At 41.5% G+C, this 19,383-nt stretch overlaps 1 protein-coding gene across 1 annotated transcript; it reads right to left on the reverse strand.

The window, feature by feature from the left end:
• Window positions 1-7,540: 7,540 nt before the first annotated feature.
• On the reverse strand, window positions 7,541-13,869 carry LOC119368611 (protein IRON-RELATED TRANSCRIPTION FACTOR 2-like). The gene is made up of 3 exons (XM_037633822.1): window positions 13,499-13,869; window positions 13,056-13,400; window positions 7,541-7,854 (listed from the first exon to the last, which is right to left on the reverse strand). Exons 1-3 carry the CDS (start codon window positions 13,808-13,810, stop codon window positions 7,759-7,761), a joined length of 753 nt encoding a protein of 250 aa, XP_037489719.1. The 5' UTR covers window positions 13,811-13,869; the 3' UTR covers window positions 7,541-7,758.
• Between the last annotated feature and the right edge of the window lie 5,514 nt (window positions 13,870-19,383).

Here is a 19,383-nt window from a genome sequence, read left to right on the forward strand (position 1 = left end):
CCCCCCCCTTGATAGTACGGCAATCGATCCTATAACCCGGTCTCCCACAACTACCATGAGACCGGTAAAATAGAAAACCTATCAAGGGCAAACCTTTGCCTTGCACATGATCCACTTGAGCTAGATGATGACGATCTTCACTCCCTCAAGTTGGACCACCTTTCTTGATTGTGTTGGCTCGATGAAGACTAGATGATTGCTCCCCCATAGTCCACTATGGGTGAGCCACTCTTCGGCTCATCTTCACAAGTCCATTGACACCACAATGGATGGAAAGATTCAAGCACTTGATCTCTTCGTGATGCTCCACTTGAACTTGCACACGGCAATCTTGATGACGATCACCACTTGATGTCATCCTTTCCATGGGTTGTATGATATCTTCCTCTTGATGCAAGCCCATGGATACGTTCCTAACCCCACATAGAACTCTCACATAGTCCATGGGTTAGTACACAAAGTGCAATGGACAGAATTTTCGTCAGAAAAGATCACCAACATTTTCGTATTGACAAAAAAGACCACCTACTCGTCGTATTGACAAAACAGACCCCTTGCATCATGAAGGCAGATCTGGCAGCCAACACGTGTCACATGCCGCGATAGCCTGCGGCGGCCGGTCCTGCCTCCACAGCGCATGGCGGCAGCCTGTGCATCACAGGGAACTGGCCGAGCGAACAGAATGTAGGGGCGCTGGTGGGCCCAGCCGCCATGCCCTGTGGCGGCAAGTACAGGGAACTGGCCGAGCGAACAGAATGTAGGGGCGCTGGTGGGCCCAGCCGCCATGCCCTGTGGCGGCATGTACTGGCTGGTGCGTGTGACCCTGTGCGTGCGCGTGACCCACGTTCAGCGACATGCATCAAACTGACGAGAGACAAATGTTTTGGGCAAACCTCGCCTCACTATGTGCTAGCTGTGCGTGGCCGCTCTTCCATGCATGCAGGCTTGCGCGTGTCTAACGAGGAAGCAGTGCTTGTGCGTGCACTTGCATGCATGCATGCATGCGCACAACCCAGCCCATCAACACCCTTCCGTTCCGTTCGCTCGGCCGGATCCTTGTGATGCATTGGCTGCCGCCGTGTATTGTGGCGGCAGGCCTGGCCGCCATCGGCTGTGGCGGCAGGTGCCACATGTCGGCTGCCAGATCTGCCGTCACAGCATAGCTGGTCTTTTCTGTCAATACGATGAGCAGATGGTCCTTTCTGTCAATGCGAGAGTGTATGTGGTCTTTTCTGACAAAAAATTCAATGGACAATGCTTACCATACCATGGGATCACTTGATCCCTCTCGGTACATCTTCTACGCTTTGTGAGTTAATCAACTTTATTCACTATTAACTTAGTCTTGATCAACCTTGAATCTTTGAAACTCTCTTCATTTGGATGATGTATTGAAGGTAAACATGAATGATCACACAACCTTCTTCTTCAAGACATGCTTGCAATAAGCTCAACACTCACATGACCAATCTTTGGATAATTCCTTAATAGCACCTTGGTCAACTCATAAACTCCTTGAAACTAACACATGGACTTCAAGAAAAGCCTATGGACAAATCCTTCAAATATAACTCAAGACAACCATTAGTCCATAGAGATTGTCATTAATTACCAAAACCAAACATGGGGGCACCGCATGTTCTTTCAATCTCCCCCATTTTGGTAATTGATGACAATCACTTTCAAGAGAGTTTATACAAGGAATTATGCATCACCATGCAATGTAACAACCAATGATGCATGAGAATGAGATGCAAATGCTTAGGAACCAAAACCAAAGCAAGGAGAAAACTCAGAAGACTTCTCCACAAAACTCTCTGAAACTCCTCCCCCATTGGCATCGATTGCCAAAATTGGTGAACAGCTAAGAAGGCCAAAATAAAAGGTGTTCCTTCATAAAATGGGTGAAAATGCAATACACGTATCCAACTGCCAATACTTGGAGGAAGACAAACTATATTGAGCCCAAAGATTGCAACAAAAAGATATGACACAAAGACATAACAAAGAGAGACACAAGCAATCAGAAGATAACAATTGAAGCAAGACATCAACGATATCAATTGAACCAACTAGACCAATGATCCTACATGCCACAAGAATAAAGAAATTATGATAACCGCAAAGGAGTGTTCTAAAGAAACTAGAGAAGCTCCCCTTGATTTGTGCACACATAAGAATTTTTGTATTTGAATACAAAGTACACAAAATAGGATCATAGCTCCCCCAAAATCAATAGAAACTCACATCCAGTGCAAGTGAGCATATGGGAAACAAAGCCTAGGACTTGCAACAAGCACATGGTTGAGAAACATGTAACAGAGGCGACTTAAGAATGGGCTCAAACAAAAAGATGTGTGTGAGTCAAGGCAATGCATTAGAGAAGACTAATGTACGGATGAGCATTACGCATCAATATAGTCTTGAAAGAATGAGATACATGGTGCAAGGCATGTCATTCCCACACACAACTAGCAACCGGGTTCACAAGCTCACAATAAGCATAAGAGAACCTATGCTTGTGACAACCCGTGGTGAAGATAGACGAAGAGAGGCTCATCAAGACGAGGGATACCTAATAAGATGGCAAAAGCCTCGTAAAGATAACCAAGAGGAAAATAATCTTCACCACACAAGAGTGCAACAAGATGCAACGATAGAGGACACGCACTCAAGGCAAAAGCTTTCACGGAGCCACCAAAGAAATAACATAAGAAAGACAGGGTGGACGTGAAAGAAAGGATATCAACTAGAGATGTAATTTCTCTCAAGTGTATAAGGTTCTATGTAGACGAAATCTTGATGATATATATATCTACAAAGAAGGATGTACACCCGAAATAGTTACAACACGAAGGAACAAGATATCCACAAGGAAGTCATAAATATACTAATAAGATATTTGCTTGGAAGCATAGCACTTGGCTAGATATGGTCTTATTGTATAAAAATGAAGTCCAATCACACAACCATCAAAGACATCACAACTAGCAACAAGAGATCATCGTTGGGATGCTTTGAGAAAGGAAACAAGTATCACAAGATATGAAATGAATATCATGCCAAGATGAAACCTACACAAGGTTGAATGCAAGAAGGGAAAGCATGAATAGATACTTATTACCGAGATATCATTGGAAGGAAGTAGTAGATACCAATTGACGGTAGATAGTAGTTCATTGATCATCCTAGCTTGACTCCAATATGCACATGGTGACAACACCTTCCTTGAGAGTGAGCCGAGCATCCAATGCATCTCCAAAAGTTCCTAGAAGAACAACACAAACTAAACGGTACCCAAACTCATCAGGACCAAATAGTTAGAAACACCAATACATAGGAAAAACTAAACATAAATATGTGCATATAGATATGAAAATGAATTTCATGCACATCTCATCCAAATTGAGACTAGGTGGAGTTTCCGCTATATATTGAGTCAAAGAAAGAAAGCATGCCAAATGAAATACATGAAGTAAACATGCATGCTCAAGACTTTCAAAACCCGAAACCAAAAGACAAAGAAATGCCAAGTGAAAAGGATACCAAATAGAGAAATCATCACTTGGAAGATATCATTAAAGATACATCAAGGAATGAGATATCCATTGATACACACTAAACTAAAGATGTCAAACTCCTAAAGAGAGGATGGTTCCAAACAAACCAAGCTCTCGACAAAGTTTCATGATGGCACAAAGTACCAAAAAGAATGGCTTGCCTTCCACCAAAACACACTTGATAAGGATCACAAGAAGAGTGTTCTAAAGAAAATAGAATAGCTCCCCCATGAGTTGTGCGTTATATAGGATTTGTATTTGAATACAAAATGCACAAGGTGGGATCACCGCTTTCACTATATCTAGAAAACACTAGACAAGAACAAGAAATAAACAAGATCCACAAGTGGTATGGAAGACACGGGAGTTGACACAAACCTTGGCAAGAGAAAAAGGCAAGTAAAACAAAAGCCAATGTAAAGATGATCAACAAATTCTACCACACATAAGACTACCAATTGTCAAAGACAAGAAGTATTTGGAAAGAATTACCGGTGGTAGATAGCAAGGACATCCAACATCATCTTCACACCACACACAAGCAAATTGCAACTTGTAGAGCTAACATGCCACCTAGGAACAAGATAATCTACAATATCAATTCTAGGTGACAATATCTCAAATGTACACATTTTCTAGGCTTGTAATATGCACTTAGCATATTACTCCCCCATAATGTGATACCAATAAGAACTTAACAAGAGGCAATAAGAGGAACAAACAAGAGATAATTAATGGACTATTTAGAATTTGAATTTCTCATTAGGGATATACCACCAAACGACTAGATAATCTTGTAATGTCAATACTAGATGGTATTCCTCATGTACACACATTTATAGGATTGTGAGGTGCACAAAGTACATCACTCCCCCAAAATGGGATGTTCCATTAATCTCTCACATGAGCCAACTAGGATACAAACAAGAAGCAAAAAGGCTCAACGCACAACACACATGTACATGATGTGCAAACCAACACACACATACTTGATTGCTCAAGATAAGCAAGTTGGAAGCACAACATATACAAACACATGCAAGGAACAAAACCAAACACATGCAAGGGGGGCAAGTAACTTTCAAAGTAAACAATTTAAGTACAAGTTACCGCAAGGAGGCACATTGGATATAAGATAGAAACTTGATAATCCAATTAACTTGGCTTGAGACAATAAGAATGATGAAGTCCCCTTAATTCTTCGTAATGTAGCCAAGTCTCCAATGCCCTCCAACCAACACCTATTGATCAAGTTTGAGCTTGGTGGTCCCCAACCGAGTTGGGTCCTAAGAGGTTAGTCACAATAGGCTTGGCTATCCAAATGGTTCTTTTCTTGACACCACTTTGAGTACCAAAAAACTTGGCAAACACATTGCCAACCTTATCCTTCCCAAGAGAATAGACATCATCAATAATAATTGGGTTGGATAAGTTACCACTAGTGCATGAAGAAGCGAGGTGACCTTTCTCACGGCATAGGTAGCAACGTCTACTCTTCACTTTCTTCTCACTTGATTTCTCAACTTGAGAAGCATTAACTTGAGTCTTCTTGGGAAGAGGGCTTTCTTCAACTTGAGGTTGAGCATGTGATTGAACTTGTGTCCTCTTCCCTTGTTTCTTGACACTAATGGCCTTCTTCTTCAATGAGCAAGATCTAACATGATGCCCTTCTACTTTGCACTTGAAGCAAACAATCTTGGCCAAATTCTTGACTTGTTCTTGGCCCTTCTTTTTGTTCATCTTGGACTTCTTCTTCTTATTGGAGTTGAATCCAAGTCCACCTTTGTCATTGGGGGATTTTTGCACACTCAAGATATTGTTGAGTGTGGATTTCCCTTGATGACTCTTTTCCAAGTCTTTCTTCAAAGAAGTGACTTGGGCCTTGAGCTCTTTGATTTCCTCTATATGGTTAGTCTCAACACAAATACTAGAGGAAGTATAAGCTTCATCGTTATTATATACCATGGAAAAGTAAAAAATATCTAGCAATAAGGGGACAAGAAATTCCAGCGATTTTATAAACAGAAAACCATCACTCTTGAATGGATTTAACGGATACTGTGCTGAGGACTAACTGAAGACGCAAGGACTCAAGTATATTATGCATCACACATGCATGACGGGTGGATGGTGGCATGTGGGACTTGAACAGGTAGCCTAATGAACGTGTTCTACTCGTCGGATCATTACTGCTTGTTTTCTTGCTTTGCATATAAGCAGGTCAGGTGGTTATCCAGTGCAACACTCGATGTGTTTTCTTTGCGAGAAATTTAGAGTGTGCTGTTCTAACTGAATCCTTGGCGCTGGTATAATTTCAACTTCGTCTAAAATTTTGTTGTGCTGCAAGCCTCTTAGGTAAGGATGACAGAATACACTTCAGGAAAAGTAATTTATGTACAAGTTGAGCAATGTGATACCAGTAGCATCATAGAAGATAAAAAAAATTCTATCGTGATAGGAGAATTATGTAGGCCAACAAAATAATAGCAATACTTAGTGCATATCTACAAATTTAAGCATAGGAAATCATCGTGAACTCACATCTTATATGTATAATAAAGCATACCATGTGCTCCTCATTGGTCCTAGCATTCATGAACCAAACATACTTAAGTAGCTAAGCAAATATTACATGGAAATACTGCTACCAAAAGAATTCGCCAGAGCAGTTTATCTGAACTGATCATAGATCTTCTCTTCCACATGCACAAAAGTCCTTACAACTTATACTTCGCCTATAATGCAAATTCTGAACCTGCCATGTAATTAGGAACTGAAAACATAACTTAAATCAACCCATCTCCTCCATGACAACACACACAAAAAAGGTCAGACAATTTGGAAAGAAGATTAGCTTATTTTACGGAAATGTTAACGCCCACACGTGTGGGCGTTTGCACATCGCTCACACGCCTTCATCATCACTCATTTTGCCACGTATGAATAGATGACATCAGCAGAATTTTTTTTTGGTTTTCGGCTTAAAAATGTTGTATCTTCTAAATAAAAAAGCGAACTAAAAATCCGTTTTCACCATTAAATCCGTCTCGACGAGATCTTCAAAACTAGAACCCATGTTGATATGTTTCGACGATTTTTTTTTGTCAGAAGTTGCCACGATGTTTACACTGCAGTTGCCATAGGGCTTAAACTAAAGTTGCCATGTGGCATTTTTAGTTTGTAGATCATGGCAATTTTAGTATTTTGATGATGGCAACTCCAGTACTTTGACCATGAAAATTATTTTTTGTATGAACCATGGCAATTTTACGTGCATGTATCATGGCAATTTTAGTTTATGGTTCATGGCAAGTCTAGTTTCTTAATTTCCCGTTTTATAAATGTCAAAATTTACTTTTAAATGTAGAAGAAAATAGCTGAAACATATCATGGCAACTTCAGTGTAAACATCATGGCAATTCATATGCAATAGACATGGCAACTTTTAATCCAAAAAAAAAATTCATCGAAACATATCAACATGGGATCTAGTTTCGAAGATCTCATCGCGAGAGATTTAATGGTGAAAACGGATTTTCAATCGGATTTTTCGTTTAAGAGATAAAATATTTTAAAAACTGAAAATCCAAAAAGATTCCTGCATGCATGCATGCGATGACGTGGCAATCTGTTTACATTAGAGACGTGTGGTGCGTCTCCCTTCCTGCCACACGTGTGGCAGTTAGCGCGACCCTTATTTTAACCAATATGTGATGTGCAAATGCATCACACAAAAATCGTTAGGCGACCCGGACGTGCGAGCGTGTATCCGAAAGACAAACATATAGAAAACAATTAGGAAACGTATCGTAACAGAATCGAACGGGCGTGCTCGACAACTCTCCTTATCCAGGACGTGCTTTGGCCCAAGAAAACATGTGAATCGTTATTTTTAGCCAAAAAAAAAATCTTTCTTCATTTAAATCTCAGCCGTCAATCTCTAAGGTTACATAAAATTAACGGATGTAAACAGATGGCTATAGAGAATATGAAAGGTTCTGCCTGTAATATTCGATAATGATAAAGATAAAAATTCATACATGACAAAAGGTACTTACTCAAGCATATACAATCAATAATCACGAACGCCACATACAAACTTATATGGGGCACCCACTACGCAGCACGTACGCATGGTAGATGCATCTCATAGCTATTTAAGGAACCTTTATTTATGATAGTTAAGAACAATAATCCTCTAGTGCTGCAGATATAGTCCCGCTGTTTTCCTGATGGCTTGTTCCAATTTGTCACAAAACGATGGGCACTCCATGTTTAGTGCTCCTTGACTTCTCTGTCTCGACAAAAATGGTGAGATGAAATAGTTAGGCCCTTGATAGTAAAAGCAACTATTTCTGACACATGTAAGTGTAGATTTTAACACAAAAGCAACACAAACAAGGACACGGCATTTTGGCTCCTGGGCTTAGATGAGCCCGGGAGTGAACAGTAAATTCATTTAAAATACTAAAATAATTCAAAAAATTCCGATTTTTTATGGTGAAAGATTCTTGAGTGCATGATGTCTGTGCCAAATTTCAGAGCATTTGGACATCTAAGTAGCTCTCAGCAAAACAGACAAATTTGGGGTCTATGAAGAAGTTTACTGTTTGTGCATTGCTTGGAACTGATTGTTTTTACTCACATGTCCAAATTCTCTGAAACTTGACACGAACATCACGCACTCAAGCATCTTTCACCACAACAAAAATTTGGATTTTTTGAAATTTTATAGTACTTATTTTGAATTTACTGTTCATATGGTGTAGATGAGCTGGGCAGCCGAATTGCATATTCACACAAACAAGTCAATATTTCTTGATTATTTAAATCTTGTGTGCGTGAAGAAGTCATGCATGTTTCACATATCAGGACAATACATTAATGAAAACTCTATTGGCATACTTTTTTTCTTTTGAGTTTGAATTGGCCTGCTGTTCAGTACTGTGCAATAGTTACAACTATTAACATATATTTTTATTTGCAAAGGCGATAGAGATATTATTTCTAAGTTGGCCAGTATACATCATCTCAAAGATAGTTAAAAAGAAGTATCACCGCAGACTGAATGTGCTAGAAAACTAGCATGATACCCTAAAGGGCCTCACGTATCACCTCTACAGTATATGGGCGATTTACGGAGTCTCTCTTCATGACTTATGTTTTGGAAATCTACCAAAATAAATAAAACATGCTTCTAAATTCTAAATTTCATTTTATCTAAAAGAAGTCCATATTTCATGATGTCAATAATTTGGTTTCCAAGTAGTACCTTCTAAAGTGATGCAAAATGTATCTTTATGATTTGGTATGACACTTTTAAGAGAAATGGATAATAACTATGTGTCATGTGTCACTAGTGCAGAACCAGGATATAGCACCGGTTCGTAAGGGGGGTTACTAAACATTGTGCACGGCGGGTGGCAGCACACCCCTTTAGTACCGGTTGGTGGCATGAACCCGTACTAAAGGGGCGGGGGGTCTTTACTACCGGTTGGAGCCACCGAAACCCGGGCATTGATTATTTTTCTGAATTTCGGGCCGGGCTTTCGGGCTTAGGGCCGGGCTTACACGTGTGCGTACTAAAAAAACGGCATTCGGACCGGGCTTTCGGGCTTCGGGCTTGATTTCGGGCCGGGCTCAGGCTTCAAAATAGGGAGTATTTTGGGCTTCAGGCCGGGCTCGGGCTTGAGAAATGAAGGTCGGGATTTTACAAGCCCGGCCTGAAACCCGACCCGGCCCGACGTTTGCCCGAGTTTAGAGCCACCAACCCGTACTAAAGGCCACCACCCCTTTAGTACCGGTTCGTGGCACGGACCGGTACTAAAGGTTCGCAACGAATCGGTACTAATGAGCGTCGCCCGCCTAGCCGTTGGAATGGCACTAATGGTCAAATTAATGCCGGCTCAAATACAAACCGGGACTAATGAGCTGAACATTAGGCCCTTTTTCTACTAGTGTGTGTGGTGATCTACGATATGGTTATTCTTTACTATTGACTTTGTAAAACCCATATAGTGATTTTAAAAATTAGTAGGGCTTCTTCAATCGTATGTTGGAAGGATGAAAGTGTAGACCCACAATGTATTTCTCACATATCCCGCGCATTTACAATCTTGGTTGCACTGTTCTTGAATTAATAAATAAATATTGGTGTGGTTTCTGTTCCGACAGAAAACCGTGTGTGCTTCCTTATGTTGATCCCTCCGATAAATGAAAATGGGATCAACCCGAAGTTGGACAGTAAAAATTATCGAACCAACTGTTAATTGGCTTATGCTGAAAATGTAGGACGGAAAATCCTTGCTTAGTTATCGTGTCTCAGTCGGCAAAAAACCTAGCAGTGGCACCCATGACTATTATTTTAGAAATTCATCATGGATATCTAGACACTGCCAAGACCGTTTTTCTAAAATAAGAAACAATTTAAGGTTGTTTTCTACACAAAACCCTCTCAAAACTGGGCTGTCCCTTGAGCCATAATGATCACAATCCAGTCATTCTCTCCGGCATGCTGTATTGCCACCACTCCATCGATCCTTGTCGCCGGCCCTGAGAAGAGGCCCCTACTATGGTCGATGCAGCCGCGCTGAAGGACCGAGGTGGTCCAACCAATTATACCAGATCTGGTGGGTATGCAGCAGCTCTTCTGAGGACATTTTATCAGTAGAAGTTTCGTAATAGTTGTAGTACTTTACTAGTATGACTGAGTTGTAGTTTGTGATCTCATGAATTATTTTGTGATATAAGTAAAAAAGATCGTATTGTATCAAACAATGGCATGCATGGAATGCACTTTGTGATTAGAATTTATGCAATTGATGAGATAAGTTTTAGGTGTTTTTTATACGTGATATTTGATATGAATTATTGTAACTAAATCAAAATTGTATTGTAGGGCTGGCTACAAACATAACGCAATTTAACTATTGAAATATTATTGGAGATGGTTTCAGAGGTGGAAACACCTCCGAACTTTAAGTATTAGAGGCGGCTTTCTATTCAACATTGTCTAACACCGAAAATCACTAAATACAAGAGACCATTTCATCATATTTAAAAATTGCTAAACCCTAGCTCACTTCTCCAAGGCGTCGACACCACTAGGCTTGCCACACGACGCCACTAGGTTTGATGCACACCACCGTCATCCCATCGTTTTCATGACCAGCAGGCTTAGCGGGTTGGCGCGTGTGTTGTGCCATATAATGTCAGCCCACTGCGCCTATGTGCCTCCCTCCCCATGCCACCAGCTTGCCATAAAGCTCAAGGGGACTCAGTGCGCTGGCACATCAGAGTAGTCACCACCATCAACCCCTTGTCATAGCAGTCTCTCCCCCCGACGACCATGAGTTTAATCCCTCCACCAATAGGTTTAGGTTTATTAGATAGATTCTTTAGTTGTGTAACTATATTTGCAGAATTACATTAATTAGATAGATGCTTTAGTTGTGTAACTATAGTTGTAGAAATATACTAATTATGCATTTCTTTTTTACTTCTCAACAATGTATTTGAGTTTATGTCAACTTGATGCTTAAGCTGTGGAAAACAATATATTTAGGAAGATTCTATAATGCATATATGCACATAGATTTTGCAATGCCTATGCACACTGATTTTGCAAATATGGCTATTAACTTTGCAATGCATGTGTGCGCTTCTTAAGTGTAGCGAATGTTATTTTGTGCAAACAAGGATACATACACACATTATTGCTATTGTGCCCTTGTGGTGTACCACACAAATCATTTTATCTAAGAGTATTTTGTGTGGTGCAACTAAAATGCCACATCTGCGACTTGTCTCTATTTTAGTTGCTCTACACACAAAAATCGGACAAAAACACATGCTCACGCCAGTTCGAGTAAGACTAACTTTGTGTCATCTGCAACATCTGTAAGTCTGCCATTTATATTTGAAATGTTTTACATTTAGTAAGTTGTTATTCAGTTAGAAACCAATGTGTTCTGCATATATGACTCATTGACCTTTTAGAAATCCCACATCTTATCTCTGAACGCAAAATCTGAGTATTATTGAGAAGACACCAAAGTCAGAACATAACAGATGGTTGAGCATATAGCTCTACAGTGTGGGCACAATACAGAGTAACTGACCTCAAGGCTCTTTTCCCAATTGGAGTGATTGGTCGACAAAATAAACGGCAACAAGTTACCAACAAAACAGAAATGTTTATTTATTTGTTTGCTCAGTACTATTCTATAGATTTCAGCTAGCTATAGGACTTCGTTGCAAATGTTGGTCATAGAGATTTGAAATGATATGAACGTATTATGAAGTGCAGCGCAATTATGAGATGAATGTAGATGGGGATGTATATGTGATATGATGAATTTGCGCTGGATGTTCACTACTCCCTCCGTTCACTTTTATAAGTCGTTTCAAACAACTGAAAATGAGCTACTTTGCACCCTGTCTGAAATGTCTTCAATGCCTTATAAAAGTGAATAGGGGGATTATGATTTTCTTGTGGATTTGGAATGCAGCGCTAGCTGCAAACGTATGTAAATTTTAAGCCCTAAAATGAAAATACAGGCATTTCTAAGGTAGAAACCGCCTATAAATACAAAACTATCGGATGCAATTGATCATAGAATACCGTGTTCCACTTGCAATTCATAAGTATTGGAGGTGGTTTTTGTCTAGAAACCTCTTGCGGTGGGAAATTATCATAGACGGTTCTAGAACTGCCTCTAATACTAGGAGCTAGGAGTACTATTTCCTAGAGGCGAAACTCAAATCCGCTTGAGAGTTGTGTATTAGGGCCGCCTGTAATGTTCGTTTCTATGCTTGTGGGCGGCCATTTAGTCTGTTCCCGGGCTAGCACCACAAAGCCCTAGAAGAGCCAGTGCTACCCCATCGTCATTTCCAGGGGAAAGGTCCCTTCAACACCACCATTGTCATTCTGGCTGAGAAGTTCCGAGGGGCTTTTTGCCACACTGAATGCCCTTTATTTGACATGGACATTGTGTGTACGTGGCAGTGGTCTGTGGTTAACCCTCCAAGCATGTGGGTAAGGTGGAGGCAGCGTGCGTAGGACCCTCTGGTAAATCACTTACTGTACGGTAGGTTCCAAATTTCTTCTGAAGAACTGTGAATAACTTGGCAACCTTCAAATAGAACCATGACCTCTGATACATTTTAGTTGCATATAAGAGAAGTGTGCATATAATAGTCTGACAGATAACTAAGGTATAGAACATTGCATACAAGATACAACAGGGCATGCGTCATATGAGTGTACAGGTAATATCCAATACTAGAAACATGTGCGTAACTCGTAAATGCTATGTCCTGTGTGCGTTGTGTTATGCAAAGGCTAGACGATTATATCACCTGGACGCATCGATTGAATCAAGATGTCTTTTATCAAATAAGAAAAACTGGTAGATGCTATGTGGTGGTATATATGATTGTGGTGTGTGTTGTATGCATCCACCTTATGATTAGTATTAACAGAAAAAGATTTACCTGAAGATGGAGATTATAGAACATTTTGTTCCCAAAGGTGCAGGAAGTCGATGAACTGACGAGCTCAAGTCCTTCGTTCTCCAGTACATTTATACACTTGGAAAGAGGTAGAGCTGTAGAAGCATCCGTATCTCTCAGCAAGCTAATCTGAACCATGATTTCCTTGTCGTTGAGGCAAGTAGCGGACACAGTTGGAGCTATACTGCAGCTCGCGCTCAGTACCCCTGGTTTGCAGTTGGCACTAGCAAGTTTCTCTTTCTTCTTCTCCAGATTCTCCACCTGTTTCTGCAGCTCGGGGATGTACTTGAGCGCTCGACACACCGTCGTCGGAATGCTCAGTTTCTTCTGCAGAACCACAAGGCAGCAAAGACACATCAGGAACTCTTGATTCCACTCATGCTACCTCTCCTGACACTAATATTATAGATGTAGCTATAGCTTACAGTGTGGTCGGCGTCCGGGAGGAGAGAACGGAGAGAGAGGTAGAGCTCGTTGAGCTGCTTCCGGCGGTCGCGCTCGTACGCGTTGTGACTGAGCTTCTTATGGGAGCCGGGGCCGCCAGAGCCGGAGCCTGACGATGCCGGGTTTGCCGGCCTCCCGGAGAGCTCGCGGATGATGTCGTCCTCGAGAACGTCGAGGTCCAGGTCCAGGTCGACGTCGATATTCTGCCACGGCGGCAGCTGGCCGGAGAAGATCTGCGCCTCCAGCGGAGAGAAGCTGTTCGCGGACGGGTCCCCATACAGCTGGTGATCCATCACAGGCAGTTGGGCAGTATTTTTGGAAGGCTGCAGATGGAACGTACTAGCTACCTAGCCTTGGCAATATTCTTTGTGAGCGGCCAGAAGTAGCGGCCAGTAGTAGTAGTGGAGTTTCTCAAAAAAAAAAAAAAACTAATAGTACTGGAGAAAGATACCCTGAATCCCTAATCCAATTTTTGCTGTGATGATTAAAATTGACTATCAATCATAGGCCCTATGGAGTTATTAGCCAGTACAAAGTCTTTGGCTTATATTTATAGAGCGAGAGATGATGTAGTTTCGGTACTATAATAGACCTCCCATTATTAACTATTTTGATTAGAGATGTCATGCAGTACTATTTTAATACTAAACCTAAATTCGAAATCCTCTTAACCAGTATGATTCTTGATCACTTGGAAGAAGAGATAGAATGGGAAAAGGACATTCGCAAAAAAAAAAGAATGGGAAAAGGACAGCTACAAAACCTCAGTTTAGTTTTCCCACAAAATCCTCTTATCACTTAAGAGAAGACGTTTTTTCTCCATCATACTACTAGTTATCTTTTAGTCACATATTTTATTCTCAAATTTTAAGGACCACATATTGTAGCCATGCAAAATACTATCTGCTACCAGTTACACTAAGAAATAAACTATTGTCTAGCATGTTTTTTCTTGCCATCTCTATTTATGACGTGGAGGGTACAAAAAAGATGTTTTCTTAGGGAACATACAATGGTGTCGTCTTAGCAGTGCCACCGAGGATGATGTATGAGTTTGAAGGGAGAGAAACGACAATAAGTTTGATTTGTTTTAGTTTTAAGGGGTTTTTTCTTCACACTTTATTTTTAGGAGTATGCAAACATTAATTGCTAGAGATAACATTAAGAATAAATCTATTTTATAAGATATTTCTTATCTCCTTCAGATGATGTGGAACACACAAAAACGTCTTATTAATTATTGGACTTGCCCTAAACCACTATATATGATCCAACAATGCAAACAAAGCATATGGTTTTACATTATTCTTGATGTAAATCATTTGGGGTGAGAGGATTTGCTGAACCAACACTTTCATGTTTCGAGACCATAGATGCCGATTATGTTCCACTCAAAATCCATGCCACGTGCAAAGTATCCAATTTTTTTTGGAGCATGGTTTATTTTTCACAGCACACAAAACATATGAGTCTTCTTGAAATATATATAAAAGACACAAACATACAATGTAAGCAAAACAAATCTTCTTAAATTTGAAGTATTTTTTATGTTATTGCCTATGTGTTTTGCATTAGTTTGTGTGCTAGGTGGGATTAAAGTATGCTAAGTTGCAATAGCCTACGAAACTAGCTCCTATCTCCACATGAAAAAAAGGCAGATAGTCAAGGTTCAGCTGAACCATCGGTCAATAAACAACTTCTCATGGTTCGTTTTTTGATAAACCGGAAAGAGCCTGTTAGAAGCTTATTGTTCTGCAATCTTGTACAAACTTTTTTTTGTGTACTGGCAGTGGTTGATACTATAGCCTAGGCGGCCTCTATTGTGGCAACACACACGCTTCAACCAATCTTTATTTTGTTTTATACATTACAATATAAAACAATATTAGATAAATTGTGAATTATGGAAGTAATAACGATATGGACTAGACCAACGGAAAATATTTTGGGAAGCCAACTATAGATTCCTTAAACAAAACCCCAGAAGAGCACGAATGAATATCTCTTGGGACCACATCTAACGTAATAGGACCACTGGATTCTAGCTTGCCCTATATAAAATTCCAGCATGTGATCAAGAAATCATTCTTTCAATATTTATTTCCTTGCTTGTTATGTTAATTTGAATTGCTTGCGCTATGTTTCTGTGGCCCCTTTTCAAACACGTAGGCCTACATCCTTTTTTTTGAACATCAGTACAGACACAAGCGCTCATATACACGCGCATACACTCACCCGTATGAACGCACATACGCATACCTTACCCCTATGAGCACCTCCGAAAGACTGAGCCGACATATCATCTTGAAATTTACCAAGTCACCGTAGGCACCTCGTCGTCGACGGGAATATCTCTTCCCACTGAATATGCATCGCCGAAAATCCTGAAATAATCCAGAAATAAATGCGAGCACCCGGATTTGAACCCTGATGGGCTGGGGATACCACAGTCCCTCTAACCATCCAACCACAGGTTGGTTCGCGTAGGCCTACACCCTTGTCTCAGCTGGTTTTGTAGGATAGCTATATAATATGTGTATATCTTGTAGCACCCTTCTTAACGCCTCAATAGGAAGTTTGAGCCGCATCTCAACTTTCATTCATGTTTCCAAAGGAAATACTAGACAGATATGATATGTAAAGCCCCTCGTACATGATTTCAAAACTTATGATAGAAGACAGTGCCATCTCTCTCCGTCATTCAACGCCTATAATCTAAGAACTGCAATAGATTTTATAGCTGAATACAAAATTGGATATGATTCAAATTGAGAGAGTTTATACGAATTTGTGCTGCAAATGTGGAGAAGCGCGTGATATAACCTTATCCGACCATTCATTATCGATGATATCACCACCATGATTTGTAAATTAATTGAGATAAATGTCCACCATTCATCCCCTATGCACCCATCTCATTCCTTCTCATGTGATGCATGTGCAATTTTTTTTCCTAGGGCCTGTACGTTAGGCATTCAATGCATGGTTTATGTGCCAATTTTAGATTTCATGTAGTACAAGTTCGTCCTCTCGCTGCACCCTCTATGTGGCTTCACCAACCAGCCTGGTTATTTAATCTTCTCGATCTTTTCATAAAAAAACACATACCCCTGTCAAGGTGTTGGCCTAATATTCGCTTAATTCTACGTCGACATGATTGGCCAGATTCTACTCCCTCTGGTTTTCCAAACAATGATGTTTTAGATATTGATGTAAGTAGTTTTTCCCTTTTGCTGGAAGAAGTAGTTCTTTCAGGTACAACTATATGATCGCCAATTCCTACTATGGTAGTATAAACCCCAAAAAAATATTTACAAAAAAATTAGGAGACGAATCTAGGGCTATGATTTTAAGGTTTCTAGTCTAAGTAGTAGTACTTTTTTTTCATATGGCATTCTTCTAGTCTAAGTATTTAAAATAATATGTTTTGAATAAATGCAATATTATTGATTCAAATGCTGCGCCAAGGCGATAGAATTTCATAGAGTTCACGCCCAGCCTAAACCAACTTTAAAATGTCATAGGAATTCACAACTTCAGAAATCACACTAACAGTATATCCAAAATGCATGTCATTTATATGTGAACAAGACTGCTGAGAGAGTATTTTGGTTGGAAAATGAACCTCGCTAACGACGGAAATAATACCACATACACATCTGTCAAATGTAATGTTAATTAATGGGTTCCAGTCATAGGAACCATTATATTTGCAGTCCAACAACATTGCCCTGATCAAAATGTCAATAATTTCTGTGTGCACCCGTTCTTCTTCACAAACAGTATGGCAAAGAAGCTCACGTCGGAAATGGGATCAACAAGTACTTAGAACACGGACGCCAACGAAGATTTAGACTAGATTAACTTTTTTTTTAGAGAAAAGGCACAAAGGCCCGATTTCAAATTAATGAAGCCATCAACCGGCTAGGATACAATGGTGCTGAATACAAAGGCAAAGACTTGACCAAAAACTGAAAAATACATGCCAAATCACTACAACCAAGAGCTACAGAGAATAAGGCAGCAAGAAATAATGCGATCAAGCCACCGAAGATCTTGCACAGCTAGAACGGCAGGGCCGAAGCCACCCGGCGACAGCAAAAGTCATGAACATGAAGATCCAGACCGCGTGAAGGAAACCATCGACTCCACCGCCTGCCGCCTCGGGCCACTGTCGGAGGAGAGACCACTATCTCCCCTTCGTCCAGACCGTGTCGAACACGCGGACGCCCACTGCCGGCCGGCGACCAACCAGCAAACAAAGCGAGGAGCCGCCGAAGGATGCGGAAGAACCCACACACCACTACCAACGCCGGCAACCAAGGGAACCGAGCACCGCCGCCGCCACCCACCACCACGCACCAGGTCCACAACCCCCAACCACCCCTTGAACGGCGCCTCCAGGAAGGGCCGAGACGCCAGAGCGCCTCCACCGTCCGGCCAAAAGGCCATGGCTTTCGCCCGGGGAAGGGAGGAGGAGGAGGGGGGCGGATCTGGAAGCTCGACCCGCCCTCAAGAGGGAGAGCGGCACCAGAGCGCCGCCGGCGTCGAGGTCGACGCGAAATCGGCTAGGGGTTTCCCCCGTTCCAAGTCTACACCGCCCCATCCTCGAAGCCCAGATCTGATGAACCAGCCACCAGATCGGCGAGAGGAGACCACCGCAGGGGAAGGGGCTGGGAGGAAGAGAGCCGCCCACCGCTGCAGCAAGACCTCGCCGTCCTCACGCCTCGATCCCTAGATTAACTTTGGCTATGTTAAAAAATGCCATGTCCGCTTTTGTTTAATGAAATATGTAAAAACAAATGTGTTGAATTCGGCCTGGTTTAAATTAAAAAATTACAGTTTGCTCAAATTCCATTTGAAATATGCCTGGACATTTGAGGTACACGATTGGATGTCCGTCTCGTGTTTATAAAGTTTGCCTAGCCTGAGTATTTTTGGTCCTCTGCACTTTTTTTTGGCTAGAGATTTCAAAGAAAAATGAGATACAACGACTTCGATGTGCTTTTAGTTTTATCTGAGATTTTCGTTTCCTTGTGTCCGGTGTAATTTATCCAGTAAGTGGAAAAGGAGTGATGGTCATTTGTGTAAAAAAATAGTGAAATCACGCCAAACAACGAAGGATTCCATTTGCACCTGCTATGGAGTATCTTAATCCCCGTGCTATACGTTTTCAAGGTACGGCAGCATATGGGTGTGCGTGCACGTAGCGCCTGTGTCGGCATGGTGACGCCACGCGCTGTAGACGCGCGGGCACGCGCCCGCTGCGTGCCGGCTCGTGCCGCCGAGCCTTATCGCTCTTGCTGGCGCCTACACGTGCCATGCTTCATCTCTTCCAAAGTGTCTGAATTGAACGTCTTGCTACATCGCTACGATGTCTGATGTTAGTGCCCCTGAACTGTGAGAAATTTTGCGTGGCTTGGTCACTGGTCATGGTGCATTTTCTTTCCACATTTCATCTCACTACAACGCTTTGTGGTGTGCCCCCTGGGTCTCTATACTGGGAGACCATAAAATAGGAAAAAAGTTCACGCCAGGCCAGGTGAGACCCATCCCCATGAATGCCACGTCATGATGTCAATCTTAGAGCACGTACCGTAACTCGGACTTTACCCAGTTACCCATTTTCAATCCCAATATTAATCACGTAGGTATACGTACCTCCAATCGCACGAGTTAGGGTTCGTGTGCTGCCCTCGTCCGTGTCACCACCGAATGACCTTGTCGCCCAGCGGCCGCACAGTACCGACTAAGATTTGTCGTCCATGGCCACACCGAACAACCTCGTCGCTGGCGGCTGCGTGACTTCATGCTACCATGACTCCCTGTCCATGGTCCTCTCCGCTTTTTATGACGCAGTCCAAAA

This window comes from Triticum dicoccoides, chromosome 2B, assembly GCF_002162155.2.
Source record: "Triticum dicoccoides isolate Atlit2015 ecotype Zavitan chromosome 2B, WEW_v2.0, whole genome shotgun sequence".
NCBI classification, from domain to species: domain Eukaryota; kingdom Viridiplantae; phylum Streptophyta; class Magnoliopsida; order Poales; family Poaceae; genus Triticum; species Triticum dicoccoides.

Coding starts and splice junctions, on each gene's coding strand:
- LOC119368611 (XM_037633822.1), bottom strand. CDS start 13,810: ATGGATCACCAGCTGTATGGGGACCCGTCCGCGAACAGCTTCTCTCCG. Junction 13,401..13,498: donor TCCCGGACGCCGACCACACT/GTAAGCTATAGC, acceptor GTGGTTCTGCAG/AAGAAACTGAGCATTCCGAC. Junction 7,855..13,055: donor TCTATAATCTCCATCTTCAG/GTAAATCTTTTT, acceptor TTGTCGAGACAG/AGAAGTCAAGGAGCACTAAA.